The sequence below is a fragment of the Buteo buteo genome, chromosome 15, assembly GCF_964188355.1.
Source record: "Buteo buteo chromosome 15, bButBut1.hap1.1, whole genome shotgun sequence".
NCBI lineage: Eukaryota > Metazoa > Chordata > Aves > Accipitriformes > Accipitridae > Buteo > Buteo buteo.
In genome coordinates this window covers 31,501,100-31,522,452 of record NC_134185.1, presented here as the reverse complement: position 1 = coordinate 31,522,452, position 21,353 = coordinate 31,501,100, and the positions used below count along the sequence as shown (strand labels likewise).

General features: G+C 44.2%; 1 protein-coding gene across 10 annotated transcripts in view; it reads left to right on the top strand.

Annotated features, from left to right (window-relative positions):
- The first annotated feature begins 2,533 nt into the window (after positions 1–2,533).
- SOS1 (SOS Ras/Rac guanine nucleotide exchange factor 1) overlaps positions 2,534–21,353 on the top strand; it is a 53,338-nt gene continuing 34,518 nt past the window's right edge. For 2 of the 10 annotated variants that reach the window (XM_075047000.1, XM_075046996.1), the window contains exons 1-6: positions 2,534–2,801; positions 11,822–11,947; positions 14,230–14,361; positions 14,908–15,072; positions 18,668–18,877; positions 19,379–19,522. In XM_075047000.1, coding sequence (XP_074903101.1) covers positions 2,715–2,801; positions 11,822–11,947; positions 14,230–14,361; positions 14,908–15,072; positions 18,668–18,877; positions 19,379–19,522 — 864 coding nt within the window. In that variant the 5' untranslated portion in view covers positions 2,534–2,714. Of the gene's footprint in view, positions 2,802–3,577; positions 4,328–4,485; positions 4,574–5,633; positions 6,002–11,821; positions 11,948–14,229; positions 14,362–14,907; positions 15,073–16,148; positions 16,305–16,326; positions 18,000–18,667; positions 18,878–19,378; positions 19,523–21,353 lie in introns of those variants that run through there. The other 8 variants (XM_075046998.1, XM_075046999.1, XM_075046997.1 and 5 more) reach the window with 8 other exon arrangements.

Genomic DNA, 21,353 nt, shown 5'->3' with positions numbered 1-21,353 from the left:
AACTCCTCTGTCACTACACCCCTACAAAAGCAGCCCCCCAGCTTTCAACTTTGTGCTCTTCCCTGCAACAGCCTGCACTGCAAGAGCACCCACGTGGCTGCAGTCCTTCCTCCAGGTCCTTAGACACCCTCGGTGTGGAGATGTGCGTATCTGTACGCGATAACCACCAGCGCCTGTGCCTGACCGCACTTCGCCTGCCTGTGCTCTCCACCACGGATGGGGCGCAATGCCAGTGCTGGGCAAACAGCACCCTATTGCTCTCAGTTGTGCTCTGCCCTTCAGCAGACCCATGGGACTTTTCCTAACCCTACCATGGTTTATTTGCCATGAACAGTGAAGCAACAGCTCCTCAGACAGCCCTGGAGATAGTTAAGTCTTGCTCAGTTGCTTTCCAAGCAAAACTGCACCCTCCCATGCAGCACATGAACTGAATGAACGTGATCAGGTGAAGGCCAGTGAGGAACCCAGACTGCCCTGTCACCACCAATAAACCTGGGATGCCCCCAGGCAGGGGCACTGAAAAAGCGAATGCCAGGAGAGGAAGGCTATCAGCTGGTGCTGGCAGCTACGGGTGGAGGAAGTGCTCAGGCCTTGACTGTCCTGTGGCCTTACTGAATGTTTGAACTGACTGAACACAGTGCCTGCAGCCTCATGTTACCCAACGCTGTCTTGTTTGAAGGAAAGAGACGCTGTACACCATTCACTGGTATTTAGGAGTCCTGGCATCTTCGTCTCCAAAGGGAGGGGCTGGAGAGCAGAGCACTGGTGCAGCTGGTGCACCCAGTGTTGCATGGACTTGGGAGCAGCTGAAGATTGAAACTTCAACAGACTGATTTTCCATTATAAGGCAGCGAGTGCAACAGCTCCACAGTCTATGAGATGCTGTGTTGGTGTCCCCTGAACGCACAGGCAGGCTGCTAGACCACACAAATAGCTCTAAGACGTGAATATTCCTGCCTTTCATCCTTGTTCCAGCAAGCTCAAAGCAGAATTCTGACTCCTTCAGACAGCAGTATCCGTCTGGAGGAAAAATGGCTAAGCAAGAGCTGCAGGGTGAAGAGAGAGCTCTTTCTGAGAGGCTCCATCCGTTACCTGCCAAAGTACTGCTCAGCCTCTCAAGAACATCGCCTGTCCTCAGAGCGCTTCACAAACTAATTAAGTGAGCCTCCCAACACACATACCATTCCTGACATGTGTCTGCATGACCAGCCCTTGAGACGAAGGGAGACTTGGCAGTCTCTGTCCAAGCAATCTGTGTGGGTACTTTGCTCTCCTCCCAGCCAGGAAGCCGGTCCTAAACCTTCCTTCCAGTGACCAGCAGAGGTTTTCATACTTCTACCTCCCTCCCTGTGCTCCTCAACAGCAGCTCGCTATTTCCTCTTCTGGTCCTCGGGCTCTCCCTGGCCCCTTGCCTTGCCAAGCAGAGCACGATTTGCTTTTCATCTTCAGCAGCATCCTCCTCCCGGTGCCCTGCCAGGCCCCGCAGACCACCGTGGACTTTGTCCTGCGTAAACCTCCGGGCTTTCCGTGCATGCTGGCTTTCCTTTTTCTGGCCCTTTTTCCAAGAACCAGGCTTACTTTTCACCCTCGGAGGGTGTTCTTGTGCTGCTTGAACAGGGCGTTTACTCCTCTCCCACCTCGGTCCCCATGGGAGAGGACGCCGTCTTCCAAGCAGGGAGTGACACCGCTCTCCAGGGCAGAGCGACGCCTCCACCCCACCAGCCGCCTCCAGCTCCGAGCAGGCGGTTGCCACAGGCCGACGCCGTCTCCTTCAGCTCCGGGTCGCCCCGGGAAGGGAGGCTGGTGAGAAGCTGGCGGCGAGATCAGCGGTGGCCCACGGGGCGCGAAGCCTCGGGGGGCATCGCGGTCGGCACGCCCGCAGAGGCGCTAGCCGGGAGAGGGGGCCTCGCCCGCCCGAGCGCAGCTCCGCCGACGTCCGCCACGGCCCCGCAGCCCTCTCTCCTCCCCAGACCTCCGGGGGGGTCCCCGTGGCTCCCCCCCCCGCAGCGTCCCGTCCCCTTTTCGGGCCCCGCCCCGGCCGGGCCTCGCTCTCCCGGCCTCGCCCGGCGGCTGCCGGGGGCAGGGCAGAGCCGGGGCTGCACGGAAGGAGGAGGCCTGGCGGCCGGCGGAGGCAGCGCGGCGGGGATCGCAGGCCCCCCCCGCCCCGCTGCGGCCGCTCCGCGGGGACCGGGCCGGGGACCCGCCCCCGCCGGCAGGGGGCGCGCGGGGCCCGCCGCCGCCGCCTCCTGAAGCCACTTCCGCCGGAGGAAGGCCCGGACTACGCGTCGCCGGCGCGCAGGCGCGGGGCTCCGCCGCCACCGCGCCTGCGCCGCGGCCGCTCAGCCGTTGCGGGCGAGGGCTGGAGCCTGGCGAGCGGGGAGGCGGCGGCGCTCGCGCTCCGGGCGCCCGACCCCGCCCCTCGCGGCCCGCCGCGTGACCCCGCGCCTGCCGCCCCCTCCCGCCGCCCCCCCCCCCCCCCCCCCCCCCGCCCGCCCGCCCCGGGGCGACCACCGAGAGCCGGGGGCGGGGAATGCGGCAGCCGCCGCCGCCTGCCCCCGCCGCTGCGGGCCTGCCGCCGGCGGCGGCGGCGGGGGGCCGCCGGGCCTCCTGCTGAGGGGCGCCCAGCCCTCCTCGCGGCGCCCGGCCCGGGCCGGCCCGCCCCGGCCCGCCCTCCCGCCTCCCCCGAGCGGGCCGGGCCCGGCGGCGGCCCCACCATGCAGGCGCAGCCGCTGCTCTACGAGTTCTTCAGCGAGGAGAACGCGCCCAAGTGGCGGGGGCTGCTGGTGCCCGCCCTCAAGAAGGTGAGGGGGGAGCGGGGTCTTCCCCCCCCCGCCCGCCCGCGGCGGGCAGGGCCGCGGGAGCGGGGCGCTCGGCCCGGGGCCCGGCGTCGGCGCGGGGTGGGCCGCGGCCGGCGCCTCGGCCGAGCCGGGGGAAGCGGGCGCTGGGGCTCGGCGGGGGTCGGTCGCCTGTCCCGGCCGGTGGTGGTGGTGAGGGGGACGGGGACGGGGGGCCGGCGTCCCCGCGCGGGGCCCGGTGCTCCTCGGCGGCGGGGGGAGCCGCGCTGGGGCGATGCTCTGGCGGACGGAGCCGTGTGGTGAAAAGCGGCTCAGGGACGCCCCCCCCCCCCCCCACACACACACACTTCGCCGAGAAGGAAGCAGGCAGGGCTGCTGCGGGTTTCTGCTGGGCTCCCTTAGCGCCCAGGAGTGACACGGCTGGGGGCGGGGGGGGGGGATCGTTATGAGGAACTGCTGAGAGAGTTTTGGTTAATTAGTGTTCGGGCTTAATGACTTTTAGTTAAGCTTCTCTTAGTCTAAACGCCTTTTTGCTGAGAAGGCTTCATTAGGACAGGCTCACAAGTCCTGCTCCCTCAGGATGGTGAAGCTTGTGCCTGTGGCACGGAAAGAGTTTATTTGGAAGAGAGAAAAAATGGCAAGGGCTCCCCTTCCACTTCTGCAGCCAGGGTCCAGAAAGTAGAAGGCTTAAGAAGCAAGAGGTTTCTGACACCGTTGCTTGAACTGGCTTCAGATTGCAGAACTGGACGCTTTGTAGCCGTACACAGCAGTGCTTTATGAGTCTGTCTAGTTACAGTGATTAACTGCAACTTTTGTGTAAAAGACTTGCTCCTAGGGCTAGTTGAACCATTGCATTCTCCAGTATGGGTTGGAAGTCTCAAGTGTTGCAGTTGTACTGGTTCAGTATTTCTTCCTAATTTCCTCTTGCAATGTATTGCCTTGCTTTTCTGGGCGTGCTTCTTGAGGTCTCCAACACTGTGCTGTTTCATCCAGTTTTTGGAAGTCGTCTTGCTTGTCTCGTCAGTACGTAGCATGTACTGTTAATGTCTTATCCCTGATCGGCAGTCACTTCTTTGAAACTATACTTCGGCACTAACTGGTACGACTCGCTGCTTCTTGCGGTGCTTGTAAGCATTTGGACAGCCATCTGACTGAAGCCTGCTTGGAAACTGGATCTACCCAAGGTCTCAACCAGCAAGAGCTCATTCCTTTGGAGGATGGTTTATTTCATGGTGTAGCAGAGGTTTGTCAAATCTGGAATGAGGCTAAGTGCTAATTACTGGAGGATGTAGAGTGAGGATTCGAGGCAAGTATGAGCTAAGACTTTGGAATTACTTGCTACATCTGAAGCACAAGATTTCTTCCCAATGGACAAGCCATTCGTGGAGTCGCCCTGCATTAAAGAGGCTTGCTGAAGGGGTTGGATAAATTCCCTGGGGGGTGGGGGGGTGGAGAAGGAATTCTGGAGTCTGAAGTCAACAGAGAAGGCCAACGATGGCAAGCTACGAAGGATGACAGACTGGCCCTGCAAGGTATAGTTGTCTTGGTTCGGTTGTGCTGTGCTCTATTTCTTACTGTGGGTAGAGGGGTGGCAGGAGTGAGGTGGAGTTAGTTCCAAAGGCTGCACGCTCAAACTCGCAACTGTCTGGCAGGTGTTAACTCTTTTAACCTCAGCTCTTCATGAGATCACCAACTGTTTCTTATCTTTTCTCAGGCTATTGCCCCCTGTGCTCCAGAAGCATTGTCTTCTGCTGCTTACTGTTGCTGTCCCAGTAAAGGTAGAAATGAAGAATCTGTCCATATTGCCACCTGCTTTACTGAACAGCCAAATACTTGAGTTATAGGAAAACTAAATGACAGATGAAAATATTAAATTGTTATCTTAATGGCTTCTTCATTAATGAAGAAACCAAATGGGGTATTTTACTAACTTGTATAGATACAGGTAGCGTGGACTAGGGTGTTTAGCCCTGCTAAAGGGCTAAAAGTAATGAACCTGTCATATGTGGCAGGTAAAACCATGAACATTGCAGTGTACTTGCTTTGACAATCATCTGTCATTGCTCAAAAGACAGGTGTGGTACTGCAGCTTTGGAGCCCACTGGGTTTGAGATGCTGACCCCTTGCTCTGCTACCCAGAGACTTGAGCTGTACCTGGAGGCCAGCATGTGGGACTAGTAAAGTACAGAATGTGGCAACGTATGCCAGTGAGGTCAAAGGGCAGAACTGTCCTGGAGGGAAACCAGTGCCTTGTAGCTTTGTCTGCTGAATTGCCAGAGCATTCTATCTCAGTAGGAGTCAGATTATCTGAAGCTCATGTACATACTGTCGTTAGTAGCGGAGAACCTTTCATTCTCCCCCCCCCCCGTTAGCTGACCAGATGCTGACGCTTATTCTCAGGTAGTGACAGCAAGCTGCTTTCTGAACACCTTGAAACCACGTAGATGCACAAACAGGATTGGGATAATTTCCTGCATAGCTGGAAATGACACTTAATAGTTTGGGAAGACCTATGTTGAATTAATATCTCTGATGAGGACAGCGGCATTTAATTTAACATTGTTGAAGTATATATACCAGGATGGAGTGTTCACAGTTATTGGGGAAAGCTGCCGCACGTGGACTGAATCATTAAAATGCCATTGCCCTTTTGTAACTGTGAGTTGGCTTGTAATGCAGAGCTCAACACTACAGCCTTGGAATCACTTTCTTAAAAAATAGGTGTTGTTGAATCATTGCAAATGGCTTTCTTTTTCCCAATGAGTTATTTTGGTTCTACTTTTTTTTATCAAGCAACAAACCCAAGAATATGTAGTAAGAGTAAATCTCTCCCTACATCAAGTTCTTAGGAGGGCGTGCCTTGTGTTTCATTAGACATGAACCTTTAGCAATAGAACTGTATTCGCATTGAACAGTTGCATGTGCAAAAAGCAGCTCTTGTACCATTCAGTTCATAATGTAATCCCTTTTCTTCCGATTCTCCTTCAGATGCTGTCAAGATAGACTCCAGTGCACTCAATTAGGAAGAAAATGGTGTGTACTGAGATGCTTCTTTGCCCGGTCACTGTTATTTTGAAGCAGTAAAAGAGGAGTGTTACAGAGATCCTTGGTTGCTGATGAAAGACAGTAATCGTGATGAGGTGCAAGAAAAGGAAGTAAGAATAACAGCTGGTGTCTGAAATTGTAGTTGCAGAGACGGACAGAAGGTGAGATGCTGGGGCTGAAGACAGAAGATTCAAGACACATGAAACACCAGAGCTCTTGGGTGGCTGGAGATGGAGATACATGGCTTTTAAAACACCTTGGAAAACGGACTCAGAAGGGATACCTGCAAAGTGATGCCTCTTCCAACACTGGTGTTCCTTCCCTAGGGAATTTTTACACTTCATTCTGGTCATAACCTTTTGGATAGTTTTTCCTAAACATCTTTCCTTGTGGCTTCACCTTGGTTGTATAACTCTTGTTTATGCAGTCAGAATTTCTCTGCATGCCTATGACTTGCTTCTTCCCTGATATGTTGGTTTTTACAGTAGAAAGCGTGTCATTCTTACTGAGTGGTACCTTAAGCAATTCAACGATTGAGAAAAACAAAGGAACTTTCTTACTCTACAGATGTTCCATTGTTTGCATACCTCAAGTTCTTTTGAATCAGTTGAGTGATTAATAAGGGGTGCTGTCAGAACTCGTTGTGGTCAAAATGATTGGACTGATGTGGCTTGACAGCTGAGGGGGGTTTGCTTCTGCAGTTAAGGAAACTTTTCCAGATGGTGTGCTTCCAGGTACTCCATGTATTGTGTAGTCAGTCTTCTATACCTTTCATGGAGCAAAAGAGGCGAGAAAAGCTGCTTCAGTGACTACAGAGTGCTCAGGAAGCTGTGGCCGACAAAGATATTTCTACCTGACTTTTAATTACCTAGTTCTTTGAACAGATGACGGTCCAGTTGCCACTTGCTACTCAGAATGGCACTTCTTACTCTTGGCACTGCTTCACTGCAGATGTAGAACATCCTTAATTTCTGATTGCTTTGGGTTCTCTGTTCTTCCGATGGCTGTGGAGGATATAAGATCCTCCTACGGTTCAAGTCTTTACTGTAAGTTTTTTCACATGCTCACTGGTGCAGTATAATACTGCTGCCTTGATACATCAAGAGAAATGTTAGAAAAAAAATCTGAGTCTTGTGGCCTCAGCGAATTGTTAGTGAAGTGTGGATCCAAGACATTTGTATTTGGTTTAATTTACTGGATTTTTCATTGATCAGGATAACAAAACATGGGCAGGGTTGCCAAATACCAGCTGTGATGTACAAGAATAGAAGAAAAAACCTTTTGATGTCGTGCTTGCACTATGAGAACACTCATCCATGCAAGCTGTACATAAAATATTTCATCCTGGAGTGTTTCAGTGTTAAGCAGTTGCTTGTCAGTAGTTTTGTAGTCACGGAGGGAAGATGAACAAAAGATATGCTGAGTAAAAATAAGGGTTATAACAATAGCGAAGACTTTCAAAGTTACTGAAGTGAAGAAAATTCTTCCCTCCCCCTCAGAAAAACCTGCTCTGTGGCCAGCTCATTTCTACTAATAATCTATTGAATAAACTGCACCTGCAAAGGTTTAGAAAAATGCTTATAATCAGTAAAGTTTCACTCTGTCTGATAGTGGTTTGGAAAACAGCTTGGCCTGTCGTCTTATTACAGGTTCTTCCATTTTATTATCAAAATGCTGTGGTAAATATGATGGGTGTTTTTCTTTAGACACTTTCTTACAAGCACTTCAGCTGCCACCAAGGAAGACTGGCAGCGTGGCAGTACCTGTACTCAGCCGTGAAGCACACTTGTTCTTTAGCAGGCGTTGGGTTTTGAGTCATACTGTGACTTCTTGCCAGAATCCCAGCAGATGGGTAGTCTTGCCCAGATACAAAAAAATTATCTCTAACCAACAGTAGGTGCTTCATTTTTATTTCAGTTTATTATGTATCTTTAGAATTATTTCCTTCTGTTACGTGCTTTTTTTGAAGCTGCTGGAGCTTCTGCTGCTCCTGATGGGACTCAGTTCAGTATTGTTCTCTCTGCAGCCTTTCACATGTAGGATTTTTCTAGTGGAAGAACTGAGAAACACGAGCCTGATTGCGTTGATTGTTAAATGATGATTTGGGAGCATTACGCTGGTGTTTTTTTGTAATGTGAAGTTGCTTTAAGAAGTCTTTGGAGAGGTTTTTTCATTGCAAGTTGAAATTTTTCAGCTTTACAATTGACATAGATTAGGCTTTTCCTCATGGCCGTGCGAGGAAGAGGTAACCGAAAACTGTTGCTAAGGAAGTGTGGTTTAGTATCAATCAGATTGTTAAATTCACTGTGTGGGTCTTCCTTTCTTATCTGTTATCAAACGCCTCATTCTAGTGCAGAATGAGCTGCTGAGTGTCCATCTAGACTTGGGTTTGTGTCATCTTGTGACCAGCCTAGGAGTTGTGTTGGACCAGTTGGAGACTAAGCCTCTGTGTAAGCTGAAGCTGTTCCACCTGCAGTCCTTTAACTGAAACTTGTTTCTGGGTTTGGTCTAGGTCCCTACTGCTTCCCAGGAGGCTTGTGGTAGTGTTTATATTCTAACTTATTATGTAGAGTTTGAAAGGAATGGTTTGAGAAAGCTTTATATAAAATAAGTTGCTAAGGGTTATAAAGTAAGATCAGATATATTTGTATTATTCATTAAGCACATTTTTTTTCAGTTGTTTTCATTGACTTTTACTGGCATTTTAGATTTATGGTTGCCTAATTTTTAAGCTGTTGCCATTGCTGATAGAAATTCCTTGCTTTTGTTGTTTTAAAGGAAAGGGAAAAAAAAAAAAAAAAAGCCAAGTGGTCATATCGTAGAATTTTCCTGAAGCACTACAAATTTTCTTAAGTGGATACTGGTTGTCTCTGCTTGTGTTCTTAAACAGAACATGAAAAGCTGTTCAAGAAATGCTGGCTGTGCTTATCTTCAAATAAAGAGAATCCTGGTTGTTTCCCTTTTGAGAATTAAAAAAGATTGAGAAGATTGAACATTCAAAAAAGTTATCAGATGAGTTGAGTGAAAACGGAGCCATGGAGGCAGGGATTTGTAGCTGATGTAGATTGTATTTGCCTGTTGGAATTTATTGTGGTATTCCGAAGAATTGAAGCTTTTATGAAAAGATCTTAAGCTGCTCTTTTAGTAATTTCCCTTATCATAAGACAGACATTTTGGGGTGTGTGTAGAAGGGAAGGGATGGGTTCTGTCATTATTTAAGGGAGAGGTTAAATGTTTAGATAAGAATCTTATCTAAACATCACTACACTTCAGAAGTTAGTCTGTTTTTATCATGTGGATGCCTAAGATAGGACTGTGAAGGATCTGGTGGGATTCAAGCCATGCTTCTTCTTTTCAAGGGTGGTAAGGCAGGGTGGCCCAGTTTTTTTAATTTAAAATCTGAGCTGACTATATGAGAAAGATGGAAACCCCCTGGTAACTTGATCTTCTTTTTTGAAACTGGTCACGTGATGGTGTATGCTAACAGATGTTGTCATTTCTTGTCTTCCCTCACTAAATCTTGCATCTTACCCAGTCTTGCATCATGTCTTGGATAACGGACTTCTTGGGACTTGCTTTGAGTACCCTCAAATAACACTGTTTCACTCCTGATGGGAGCCTTGGGTACTATGGTAGTGCGGGTGCTAAAATTACACGTTTCTATGATAATTGTACACCAAGCTATCCTGTAGTTTTCCTTGTTAGCTTAGTTGTTTTCTTGCTTTCGCTTGATGACTTTGAACCCTAAATGATACTAAATCTCACTTAAGTAGCAGTGAAGCTTATTTATTACTTACCTAATATAGATAAACTACACTGGCAAGCCAATGGCACCGCATGATGTTTTCCTCTGCCTGAGGTGGATATTCTACTAAGGTAGAGCTTGATAATGCCAGAAGACAATGGCCTTTGAGAAGAATGATGTAATTGCCCCCAAACATAAATGCTTAGGAAAAATGGAGCTTCATCTCCCTAACTAGGAGTAGGTTATTATTGTTGACTGTTTCGGCTGACTATGGATATGTTTCAGGTCATGGCCTGATGTGGTATTTTTGTTTGCTTGTTCTTATTCCTATAGACTCTGTGTTACAGACTGAAAGAGTTGTGATGATGCTATTTAAGTTTACAATCTGTTTTCTAAATAAAGGAGAAAATGGAGCTGCTCTTCGTCACTCTGGTTTATCATGCTCTGTATTTTTACTGTCGGATTGACTTGCTAATTTAACACTTATTAAAGTACAAAGTGCTAGAGTATACTGCAGGGAGAATATAATACAAATTTGTTCAGTTTGGCTTTAAAAAAAAAATAATTCAAGGCAGCTCAGATCAGCTCTGATCTTTAAGAGAATACTTCTGCAAATCTGTAATTTCTGATGTTAAGATGTTCCAAGCTGGTACAGTATTTCAGATGTCAGTGTTTGAATTGTAAATAATGATTGGGACTGCTGGGCGTGCTGTTACTCTGGTACCTCCACAAACACACTCTAGCTGTGCATGGTGAAGTTCTTAGGAAAAATGAAACTGTTGGCATAATCAAAATAGTTGTGTTAGCTAGTCAAATGAAGAGAAGTTGTCCTGTTCTATTTTTGCCAGACTGCCTTTAAGTTAAAAAAGGAGTAACTTCTGGAGATGTTTTTTAAGACCTGCTGCATAAGGGTATGCAATCTGCAAGAAACTAAATGCATGATCTAGCGTACTTAAACCTCAACAGCAGTTAAATGAGCACCAGGACTATGCCCAGACATGAAGTTTTCAAGCTAATGAGTGCCTTAGCAGGCAAGTGGATTTCTATTTGAGGCTGTTGTGCGTTTGAACTTCATAATATTTAATTCTTGCTGTAACTGCAAACAGGAATGAGAACTCAGGTGTGAAATTAAATAATTATGGCACCATTATTTGAATATAGACATGGGTTTAATATTTGGATGAGACAGATTGTTGGGTTTTGGTTTAAGGTGGTTAAGCTTTTGTGTTAGTGATTGAGAGAAATGGAGGCACTTTGAGCTGTGTGCAGTGGAATGATAAAATGATGAAATTGGGTCTTGAAAGATGTGTTGCGAAAGTTAGCAGTCACCTTGCTTTGGCATAATATTTGCCATCGATGTAGGATTGAGATTAAACTGCCTGTCTGTTTAAGCTCTGAAGCACTGAGCTTTGCATACCTAAAATTTAAACTGGTTAAAACTGTGCTATTTTGTGAACTACAGAAGTTTCAGAAGTTAAATGGCTGTCTGGAAAAATAATGGGAGGAGCAAGGATTGTGCCTCTGTGGATTTACACTAGTGAGAATTTACAGACACTTATGACATAATAGTAAACGTGCGTAGACCAAACTTTCAGAACTTCTGAATTGCCACTTAATGCCAGGACAACACTGTGGCCTTTTTTGAAGTTTTTTTTTACTCTAGAGCCGACATCTTTTTAAAAAATCAGTATGGAAACAAAACTCCTAAACCAGTCTTGTTCTAATGAGAGCTAATTGAGAATAGATTAAATAATTTGAAGGCTAAATACTGCTGAAATCATTGCTGTTTCTGTAGTGCGCTCTCTGAAAAAAATTCTGTATTTCGTTGTTGTGGATTGAGTGACGAACAATGAGTTGTGGAAGGGAGAAAACACCATGTCTAAAATGTCTTGTACAAACAGTGGTTTAAGAACTAGGGAAGAAAGATAAATATATGCAGGTTTTTTAAACAGTTTTCTTAATTGCACTGCTAAGCACCGTTATTAATTAGCTGTTTTCTTGACATAAAATGTCACTTACAGCAATTTGAGTACATTTAACATTTGAGATTTGTATTTCTATCAGGTGTAGATGAGTGTTTCACTCATGTTTGTCTGGTGTGCATTAACGGCTACATTTTGGGTTGGATTTTTTTGAGCTGTTTGGCTCTTTCTTTTTGTCACCTTTCTTTTGCAAGTAAAGCACGTGGTTTGGGGAAGAGCAAAACTCAAAGCTTGAATTCTTCTATTTCCTGTAGGTTCAGGTGCAAGTCCATCCTAAACTTTCCTCTACTGAAGATGCGTTACAGTATGTGGAGGAGTTAATTCTCCAGTTGTTAAGTATGTTGTGTCAAGCCCAACCAAGAAGTTTTCTGGATGTAGAGGTATAGAGAATAATTATTACAAATCTGTAATTTGAACTGTTACGTGAAAAGTTAATATATTAATCATTTCACAATGTAAAAAGGAAAGCAGTAATTATGTATCTTTAGGTAGCAGAACCTTTTGCATAAAGCCTACTGAGTTACCTAATAACTGATTTTCCTATCAATTAAATTTGTTGTTCAATGCACAGTAAAACTATCTCTGAACTGTATTACTGTATAATGGATGGTAAGAGTAACTTTCGTACATAAAACTGACTGGTTCTTTCAAAAGACCTTTTTTCCCTACTGATATTGTATGCAAACCGTAGCTGCTTAGTCTGAGGCTCTGTGCTGCTTTCTTAGCGTGATGATTTAGGCTGATATACCCTGCACCGTCCCGGAAATTTCAACAAAAATAGTTCAGTCACTTTCTCAGAACGAGTTGAGGAACACTTCTTTCCTCTATATAGAAACCTCTTCTCTTGCAATTGCCTTTTCAAAGATCTACAACCACTATTGCTCAGAAAAGCAGCTTGATGTTTGAGAAGAGGGCTTGATCTGAGAAGAGTTTCTCCAGCTGAGAAACAAATTCATTAAGCTAAATGAGTTAAGCTTCTAAACCCATGAATATCTTGGTAGCCCTTTGTGCTTAACCATAATTGGAAGACTTTGGTGCCAAGCTGCAGATTCCATATGTATTGTGCCTCTTGGTTTCCAGTATTCGGGGGCTGTGCCTGTGTCAGGTTAGGTAACAAAACAAGATGCAACTTCCTCATGTTCTGAGAGAAGTGGACGGATGGCAAAAAAAAAAAAAACCCAAACCCTCAAAACCTCTTAAAAAAAAAAAAACCAAACAACAAAGTAGCGGTTTCTGAGCTCAAGATTTATGAATTTCATCCTTCCTCTTCTCTTTTGAACACTGACACCTCTAATGGTGTTCCAGTGTCTCCTTTAAATGGCTGGCCCGCTTTGCAACATTATTCTGGTCTGGCAGCTCAAGAGACAAGAAGTTTGTGGAAGATTGTTTAATGCTGTGTTTTAAACACTGCTAACAAAAAACCTGACACACAGCATTGCATTACAAGTCTTACGCTGTGAAGTCAGAATGAGAAGTGCAAGAATTAGAGATGATCAAGCAACCTCAATTTACCCCCTTTGTGTTTAAGCATAATGATGCTGTCTTTAATTATATGGTCATACACGTTTATTTTTCCCCCAGGACACCTTCATTGTTCAATCAGCAGGCTGGGCTATGTTAGTGGAGTGAATTGGTATTAGATAGTGAATGAGACTTTTTCTTTGGTAGGACCTCTGCTTTTCTTTTGCAGAAGTGGTATGATGAGGGGAGAAAAAGAAAAGCCGGTACTTTGGAAAGTTGGGTGCCACCTTCATAGAATTGTATTCCATCCCAGTTTTTTGTCAGAAAGTTTTTGTTTGTGTGCTTTGTCCTGTACCAGCTCTTTGTAAGTGGTCATTAACTTCATCTTCCTCATTTCATGGTTGCTCAAATGGGGTTCATATTTACGTAAGTGAGCACTTGCAACTGAAACAGTCAGTGGGAACTGTGGTCTGAAAAAATGAAGTGTGAAGTTATCTGAGAAATTAGATTTCCGACATCTCTGGATACTAGGGCCACCAAAAATGGTGAAGCTTTTCAACAGTCCAGAGACCTGTCTGTGAGTTTCAGTAAGAGAGTTGTTCAGTGCATGGGAGAGTGTAGGTGTCCTCAGGCACCCTGACTGCTGGAAGGAGTAAATAAACTGGGGCATATATGGTCCAACTGTAGACTATGAAACTGTTTTAAAATATGTGGGTGCTGTCGGGTGTTGTCTTTTTTCTTATTAAGTTCATTGCTGTTGTCAGAGCAGCTTGCATGTATACAGTCTGGACCATGTGCTGATCAGTGAAGGTGAAACAGAAAACTCATACCTCATTTAGTGACCATTCTGTACAGGGAATAAAGTGCTAGGATAAAATGCAGCCACATATTTAAATGCTGAATTACCAGGCATGTGCACAGGGGGAGCAAATTGTGCCTGCAATGGCAACTTAATTCTGGCATTTCTCAAATTTTGAGCACTAGGTTATTCTGTGATAATGATATTCTGATACAGCCTTACAAATGTAGTGAGCAGTATGTAGCAAAATGATGAAATTTACACGTTGTACAAGCTTTTATAGTTGATATACTAACATAAGCAAACTTTAAGTAATGGAAAGTGATTTGATAATGTAGTAATACTGCTAAGCTCATTCAGATTGTGCATTTACCCTTTAGTCCTGGTTTGGTTTTTTTTAAGGATCGTGTTCAAAAAAGTTTTCCCCATCCTATTGATAAGTGGGCAATAGCTGATGCCCAGTCTGCTATTGAGAAGAGGAAACGAAGAAATCCGTTATCTCTCCCAGTAGAAAAAATCCATCCCTTATTAAAGGTAAGCAGTGATGTAATCTTGCTTTTAGAATGCAGTTAGGAGTTGACACCTTTGTTTCATGTAATGTCTGTATGCTGCCTGAAGTGTAAACAAAAAGAATTAAGAATATCTGTGTTTGTTACATAGTTTTAAGTGTTCCAGTTTAGTTAATTGCATATATTTCTTTTTCACTTAAAAATTAGTTAATTCTCTCTTGGACAAACAAAGCCAAGAACTCATTTGCTATGAATTTGATTATTCTTGTTTCATTTTGCATGACTAAGAAAACACTTAAGAAACTTCTGGAAATAGCCCTAACTGTTTAAGTGAGGTTTTTAGTATAGTTATTGGCTGTTGTCACTTCCACAGTTAATAGAGTAGCATCTACAAAGATGCTGTTTCTTTTCTAGGCCTACAGACTGCTGTGTTTCTATTACTAAAATAGACTGTGGATATGTGGTGAATGTTTATTGAGTAGGGTCGTAAACTTACTGGTTTTAGTTGTAACCTATGGTGTGTATTTCATTGACTGAGTAACAGTGGAATGCTTATTTCTTTTCCTTTCAGGAAGTTCTAGGCTACAAAATTGACCATCAAGTGTCTGTTTACATAGTGGCAGTATTAGAATACATTTCTGCAGACATCTTAAAATTGGTTGGGAATTATGTGCGGAATATAAGACATTATGAGATAACAAAACAAGATATTAAAGTGGCAATGTGTGCTGATAAGGTAAGCCTAACTCTTGTTTCTCATGTTAATGGGAAGTTTTAGTTAAGTCTTGAGAGGACGTTGTCTATTCCTTATTGAGTACATGGAGTGTTGTACCTTTGAAAGAAGAAATTACTGCCATAAAATGTGGTTCCAGTAATAGAGCAAAGGTACCAAAAAGCTAGTTGAGCTTACAGAGCTGTTGCTTGTGCTTATTAATAGTTAAATCTCTCTTCCTTTCGATATCACTTGCCTAATGTCAGTAACGTGCAAATGCTTTAAAAATAATTAAGAAGCAGCACTAACTTAAAAATTTAACATTCCTAAGCTGTAATAGTGAAGCCTTATTTTGTAGCTTGAAAAAAGAAGGCTGAAATTAAGCTTGGGTGTTCTCCCAAAATAAGTAAGACCGTATTGCATGTAAAAAGTAGGTTTTTGATGGTCCAGCATTTTAAAACAAAAAACCTACCTGCATTAGCGTCTCAGCCTAATCCTCTTTAGCGGTCCATATTTCTATCTGCAGGTAGTGTTTTCTGTAGCTTTGGAAGATTCATCAGGTTCAGTCAGGAACCACCTCTCTTTCCAGCAGGGATAGAGCAAGGGCCCCTGTCTGTCTTTCAGGTGCCTTTGCACTCTAGCTTCTGTGGCCACCTCATTAGCATCTCAACTTTTCCATTGTTTAAAAAATGAAGTTTGAAGTTAATCCTTTAAGGGATAGGACTTAAGAATCTCTAATATTGCTGAAGTCTAGGGATTTTCAGATTAATCACCTCTTTTCAGTATTTTGTCTTGGTCTGTGTTAATCAATATCTTCGGTTGGGATCGTCTCTGCGTTTCAGTGAATGCCTTTGTCTCATTCCTGCTTGCTTTTTTTTCATCCTACTTTCTTCACCTTTCTTTACTCTCTTTTAAGATATCTGATGAGGTCTTGGAAGAGTCAAGTACTTCTCAGTCAGGACAGTAATCTTGGTCACTCTTGCTTTTGGGCATATCTGCCTGGGTCATTAGGGCAGGGTTTGAAGGTGTATGTGTCAATACTTGTCATAGAATAGTAACAGGAACAAGTGCTGTTGCTGCATGCTTTTTTCTGTCCTAGGAAAGGTGGTGAGCTGAAGAGCTGTGAAGAAGTTGATTTAGGAACTACCATTACATTGCATTGGAGGAACTCTTTGATATGTACACAGAAGAAACTTTTGAAAGGCTCTAAAGCAGGCCTGTTGGTTTACTGCCTCAGCAGAACAAGTCATTGAAAGGTGCTCCCAAAGTGTTTTCTTTCCAGTTACATTGAGAAACTTCATAGTATATTATGTTCATACCCATAACATGTGTTCTGCTTGTTTTTATTTTTTGAAACAAAACAACCAGAACAGTTTCTTGGCCCTGTGTGCTATTTTTCTCTCGAGCACTTTCACACTTGCTTTTGTGCCATCCATCTGGAAAATTTTGCCTTGTCTGCAAAAAACAAACTCCATTAAAACGCAAGCTGGTTTTCTTCTACTATCTGCTTGTGCTTCTAATTGCTCTAAATTCATTATCCGGGGTACAGTTACTTTAATTTGTTTCTGTGGATTTCGTAGTAGTGAGATACGCACCCCGTGAATACAGCCTGGAATCTTCTAGCTCAAGTATGTGCTAGAACTGTGTCCGTGAAGTAAAGTTACAAATATTGGGGAATCCTTGAATACCTGCATTATTCCATGTAATTTCTTACAGTAGTGACCCTATAATGTCGCATTCCCCAGAATTAGTTAGGATTCTCCTTATAACCTGAGTTCCATGTACATTCACTGGCTTTGAAAGATGAATTGCCTTCTGTTTTTAGAGTTTCAGAAGAAGTCAGTCTTAATGCAAAATGTCCATTGTTCTGCTTTCAGAGAAGCTTAAGACCAGGGTGTGTAGCAGGGACCTTTGACTCACTAAGAGAAAGAACCTGCTGTGTGCCCATATACCTCCTCACTAGACCTGTATATTTTTGAGGAGTGTTAGGACAAGACCTGGGTGAAGAATGACTGCTCTAGGTAGGTGTGTTTCTCCAACATTCAAGTCTGAAGAACCTACCAGACCATCTCTTGAACTTACAGATCCCCAAGTATTCTCTTGCAGAATAGTTCCTTTGCCTAGTATCGATAGTCAACAGCTTGGTTAACTGACGTCTTCTGGAGTGGTGCCTGTAACATGCTTTAAAGAAAGAAGACTTTTACTGTAATACCAGGGTAAATGTCATGTTTGTTGTGGCTCATTCAGAAGTTTAATTCTTGATCTCCAGTTCTATAATTATTTTGAAAAACACTTTTTTCATTCTGTTTTCTGCCATTTTAAAACTCTAGCTCATGTTTAATGTGTTAGCCTTCCCTCCTGTGGTTCTCAGAGGGGTATTTACAGCTTTGATCCTGCAGTCTTTTCCTCAGTCTTTTCAGTGATTGACAGCAGTCATGTCAGTCTCTGCAGTAACAGGCTTAGGTTGCCATGGCTTCACCTCTGTTTGGAAGGGAGGCTGGCAAGCAGCACTTAAGTTCTCATTTATTTTGTATTGTTTGATACACTTCGTGCCTTCCTGGAAGGGTTGTAGCTCTGGGCGGCAGCTTTGTTTATAAATACTGTCCCATCTGTCTATCCCAGGACAAAGTCATCATGTATGTTGAACTACATCTTATGCTGGCTTGTTGTTAAGATTTGCTATATCATTGTAGATTGTTTGTGGACACTCTCTAGGTTTTCTTTCTGCTGAAGATATTTCAAATTAGGATGCCTTTTACTAATTTGCAGTCAACTTACTTAGTTTACCTTTAAGATGTTCTTTGAGTATTACAGAAACAACCCAAAGTGTGATTTCTGTTTGCCACTTGCTAAGTCATTGTAACGACTCCTGGCTCAGATACCACGTTTGGCAGAAGTGTTCCATGATCCACTTTTCTTGAGAAGTTCAAGTTATTAATTGCTTGTGTTTGGTAAGCCTTGCTTGGGTATGAATGACCACTGGTAGTCAAAGTTTTTAGAGGTCCTTCTGTCTGTGTAGTTCTGCAATGTGACTGCCAGCTTTTCTGAAGCTGGTGCCCTTCCTCAAGGGTCTGTTTTAACAAGAGAACTCGGGAGTTAAGGACAGAAACCAGGCCACGTACAGTGTATGGGCAGGCCAGTATTCATCGCAGTTAGATTACAGGGTTCTGAGCACGATCATGTGTGACTTCCTGTTAAAGCTAAAGCTGAAAAGCCAAAATGCACACACTTTTTTACTTCAGATAATGTACTATCTGCAGAAACTTAGATTATGCACGACTAATTCAGAGTAATAGAATACAGCTAAATGTGTCTGTATACTTCATAGACCTCTTAAAATTGGAATTGATTTTAGGACCACGTTCTTGGCGAGATGCCTGGATTGGTCTAAATGACTGGGAATTCTTCAGAAATTGCCAATGCAAATAATGACTTGCAAATTCATAGCAATTAATATTGATTTTGTAATGCTTAACCAATTGCAGAATGATAATACTTAAATCTTAATTGCTGATCAGTCTGATTTCGTGGGAATAATGGATTTCCTTTACTGGTAACTTACTGGTAGATCTTGGAAAGAAGTTCTCACTTTGTGGATTTCCCCCTCTTTGCTACCTAGGTATTAATGGATATGTTCCATCAAGATGTAGAAGATTTAAGTGCACTAACTTTATCTGATGAGGAACCCTCCACCTCAGGGGAGCAAACCTATTATGACCTAGTGAAGTCATTTATGGCAGAGGTTCGACAATATATAAGGGAACTAAATCTCATTATCAGAGTTTTTAGAGAACCATATGCCTCCAACTCCAAACTATTTTCATCTCATGTAAGTATTGTACAAACCACAAACAAAAAAAACCCTCCTATAAATCTAGGTGAACACTTCTAGAGCTTAACTGTTGTCCAGTTTAACATGTCAATAGCAGAGGAAGCACTTATCTCGAGTGCTGAAATGGAAATAGTAAAGGAGCACTTGAGGGGAAGCATGGGTTTTGTAGAACTGTGGAAGAAACCACCCAGTTTACTGTATTCACTTGCAGGCCTGTAATTTAAGATTTGTCACTGTTGTTCTTTGCCATGTTTGAATCATTGTAAATTTTTACATATTTATACATATATATATAGCAATCATTTTAAAAATAAATTCTATGATCTTATATAAATTATACAGAAAATATATAATAAAATACATTAAAAAATATTGTTCTATTTAAGGAAGTGCTTGACTTTGATACCATAACAGAGTAGCTTTGCACATAACATTCTTCCTCTTAGAATTGTGTCCAATTCCCAGTTGATTTTTGTCTGGTTCTGTTGCTTTTCGCAGGATGTGGAAAATATATTTAGTCGTATATCGGACATTCATGAACTCAGTGTGAAGTTATTGGGTCATATAGAAGACACTGTTGAAATGACAGATGAAGGTAGTCCTCATCCACTAGTAGGCAGCTGTTTTGAAGACATGGCGGAGGTAAGAAAATACTTGGGGGTTTTTTTGCTATTCATATGTATTTTAATGACTTGCACTGAGATGCTCAGTGCATCTCTGTTCTAGCTGCCTTTGTTTAGGTTGAGATCTCTTCTTCCAGCCCCACCATGATGAACAGACTGCCCATGTTTGAGAGTGCTTTTACCTTTTTTAGTCTCTAAACCTCAGGTTTTATAGGGCTGTTTAAACTTTAGAGAGCTGGGGGCGGGGTTGGAACCCTGCAACAAAACACCTGTGACTAGACTTCGACAGAAATGGAGGTATCCTGTAAATCGGCTGTGGATCAGGATTGCTGTGGAAAGACAAAGTGGAACAAGGGCTTCTTTGCCAACAGACTTGCTAAGCTGGTGAGGAGGGCTTTTGAACTAGGCTTGTTACTCAATGGAGACAAAAGCTTGCAAATAGAAGAATTAAGAGGAGAAGGGGACATGCACAACGGAAAGCATGACAACAAAGGCTCTTTCACCTTCCTCCTGAGAAGGTGGAATGACCAAAGGCTCATCTGAAGTGTCTGTTTCCCCAGGGTGCATGTGCCCATGTACAGATTGGAGGATCTGGGAGTCTGTGCACAGTTGCAGAGCTGTCATGTGATTGGAATTAGGGACATGGCTGGAAGGGTTGCATGATGGAGGGCTGTATGAATGAATACAGGCACTCAAGAAGGACAGGTGGGAAAGATGAGGCCAGGAGGCTTAACAAAAGATGAGCTCAAATTCATGGAGCTCTGTTACAGAATGAATGATGAGCTGGCTGAATGCTTAAGGATCAGGATCAGAGAAGGCCACCGAAGGGCATGTTGTGGTCAAGCTTCTCCTGCAAAGACTGCCCAGTTGACAAGTGGTCAAAACCACCTCTAAACAAGTGGGAGACCTCTCCTTATCACAGGCCCTGGTTCTCTTGGGAGAATAACCTTCCTGACGTCTGCTGGATGGACAACTGACTGTGGTTCAAGTAATCCAGAAGACTTCTGGAGAACACTGGGGACAGTTTTTTGTGGCACATGCTGATGGGCCAACTAAGAAAGGTGCTGCACTTGATCTCTTCCTCATGAACAAGGAAGAACTGGCAGGAGCATCGTAGCTAATGGGAGGCTTGGCTGCAGGTGGTAGAGATGGTAGAGTTAAAGGTCCTGAGAAAAGTGCGGGAGATAAGCAGACTGAAGAACCTGAGCTTTGGGAGAACAGACTTAGCTTATTCAGGGAATTGGGAGGCAGGATGACATTGGTGGCTGTCTTGAGGGTAGAAAGGGCTCAGGAGAGCTGGTTTATTTTCAAAGGCAGTGTGTTCAAAGCACCAGTCCTTACGAAAAAGGGTAGGTGTGTCAGGAGGCAAGGACAAATGCAGTTTGGAATTTCCTGTTTAACCAAACTTGGGCCCCTCACTACAAGAAAGACATTGAGGTGCTGGAGTGTGTCCAAAGAAGGGCAACAAAGCTGGTGAGGGGTCTAGAGGACAAGTCCTGTGAGGAGTGGCTGAGGGAACTGGGGTTGTTTAGTCTGGAGAAAAGGAGGCTGAGGGGGAGACCTTATTGCTCTCTACAACTACCTGAAAGGAGGTTGTAGCAAGGTGGGTGTTGGTCTCTGCTCCCAAGTAACAAGCGATAGGACAAGAGGAAACGGCCTCAAGTTGCACCAGGGAAGATTTAGATTGGACATTAGGAAAAATTTCTTCACTGAAAGGGTTATCAGGCACTGGAACAGGCTGCCCAGGGAAGTAGTTGAGTCACCATCTCTGGAGGTATTTAAAAGACTTGTAGATGCGGTGCTTGGGGACATGGTTTAGTGGTGGACTTGGCAGTGTTAGGTTTATGGTT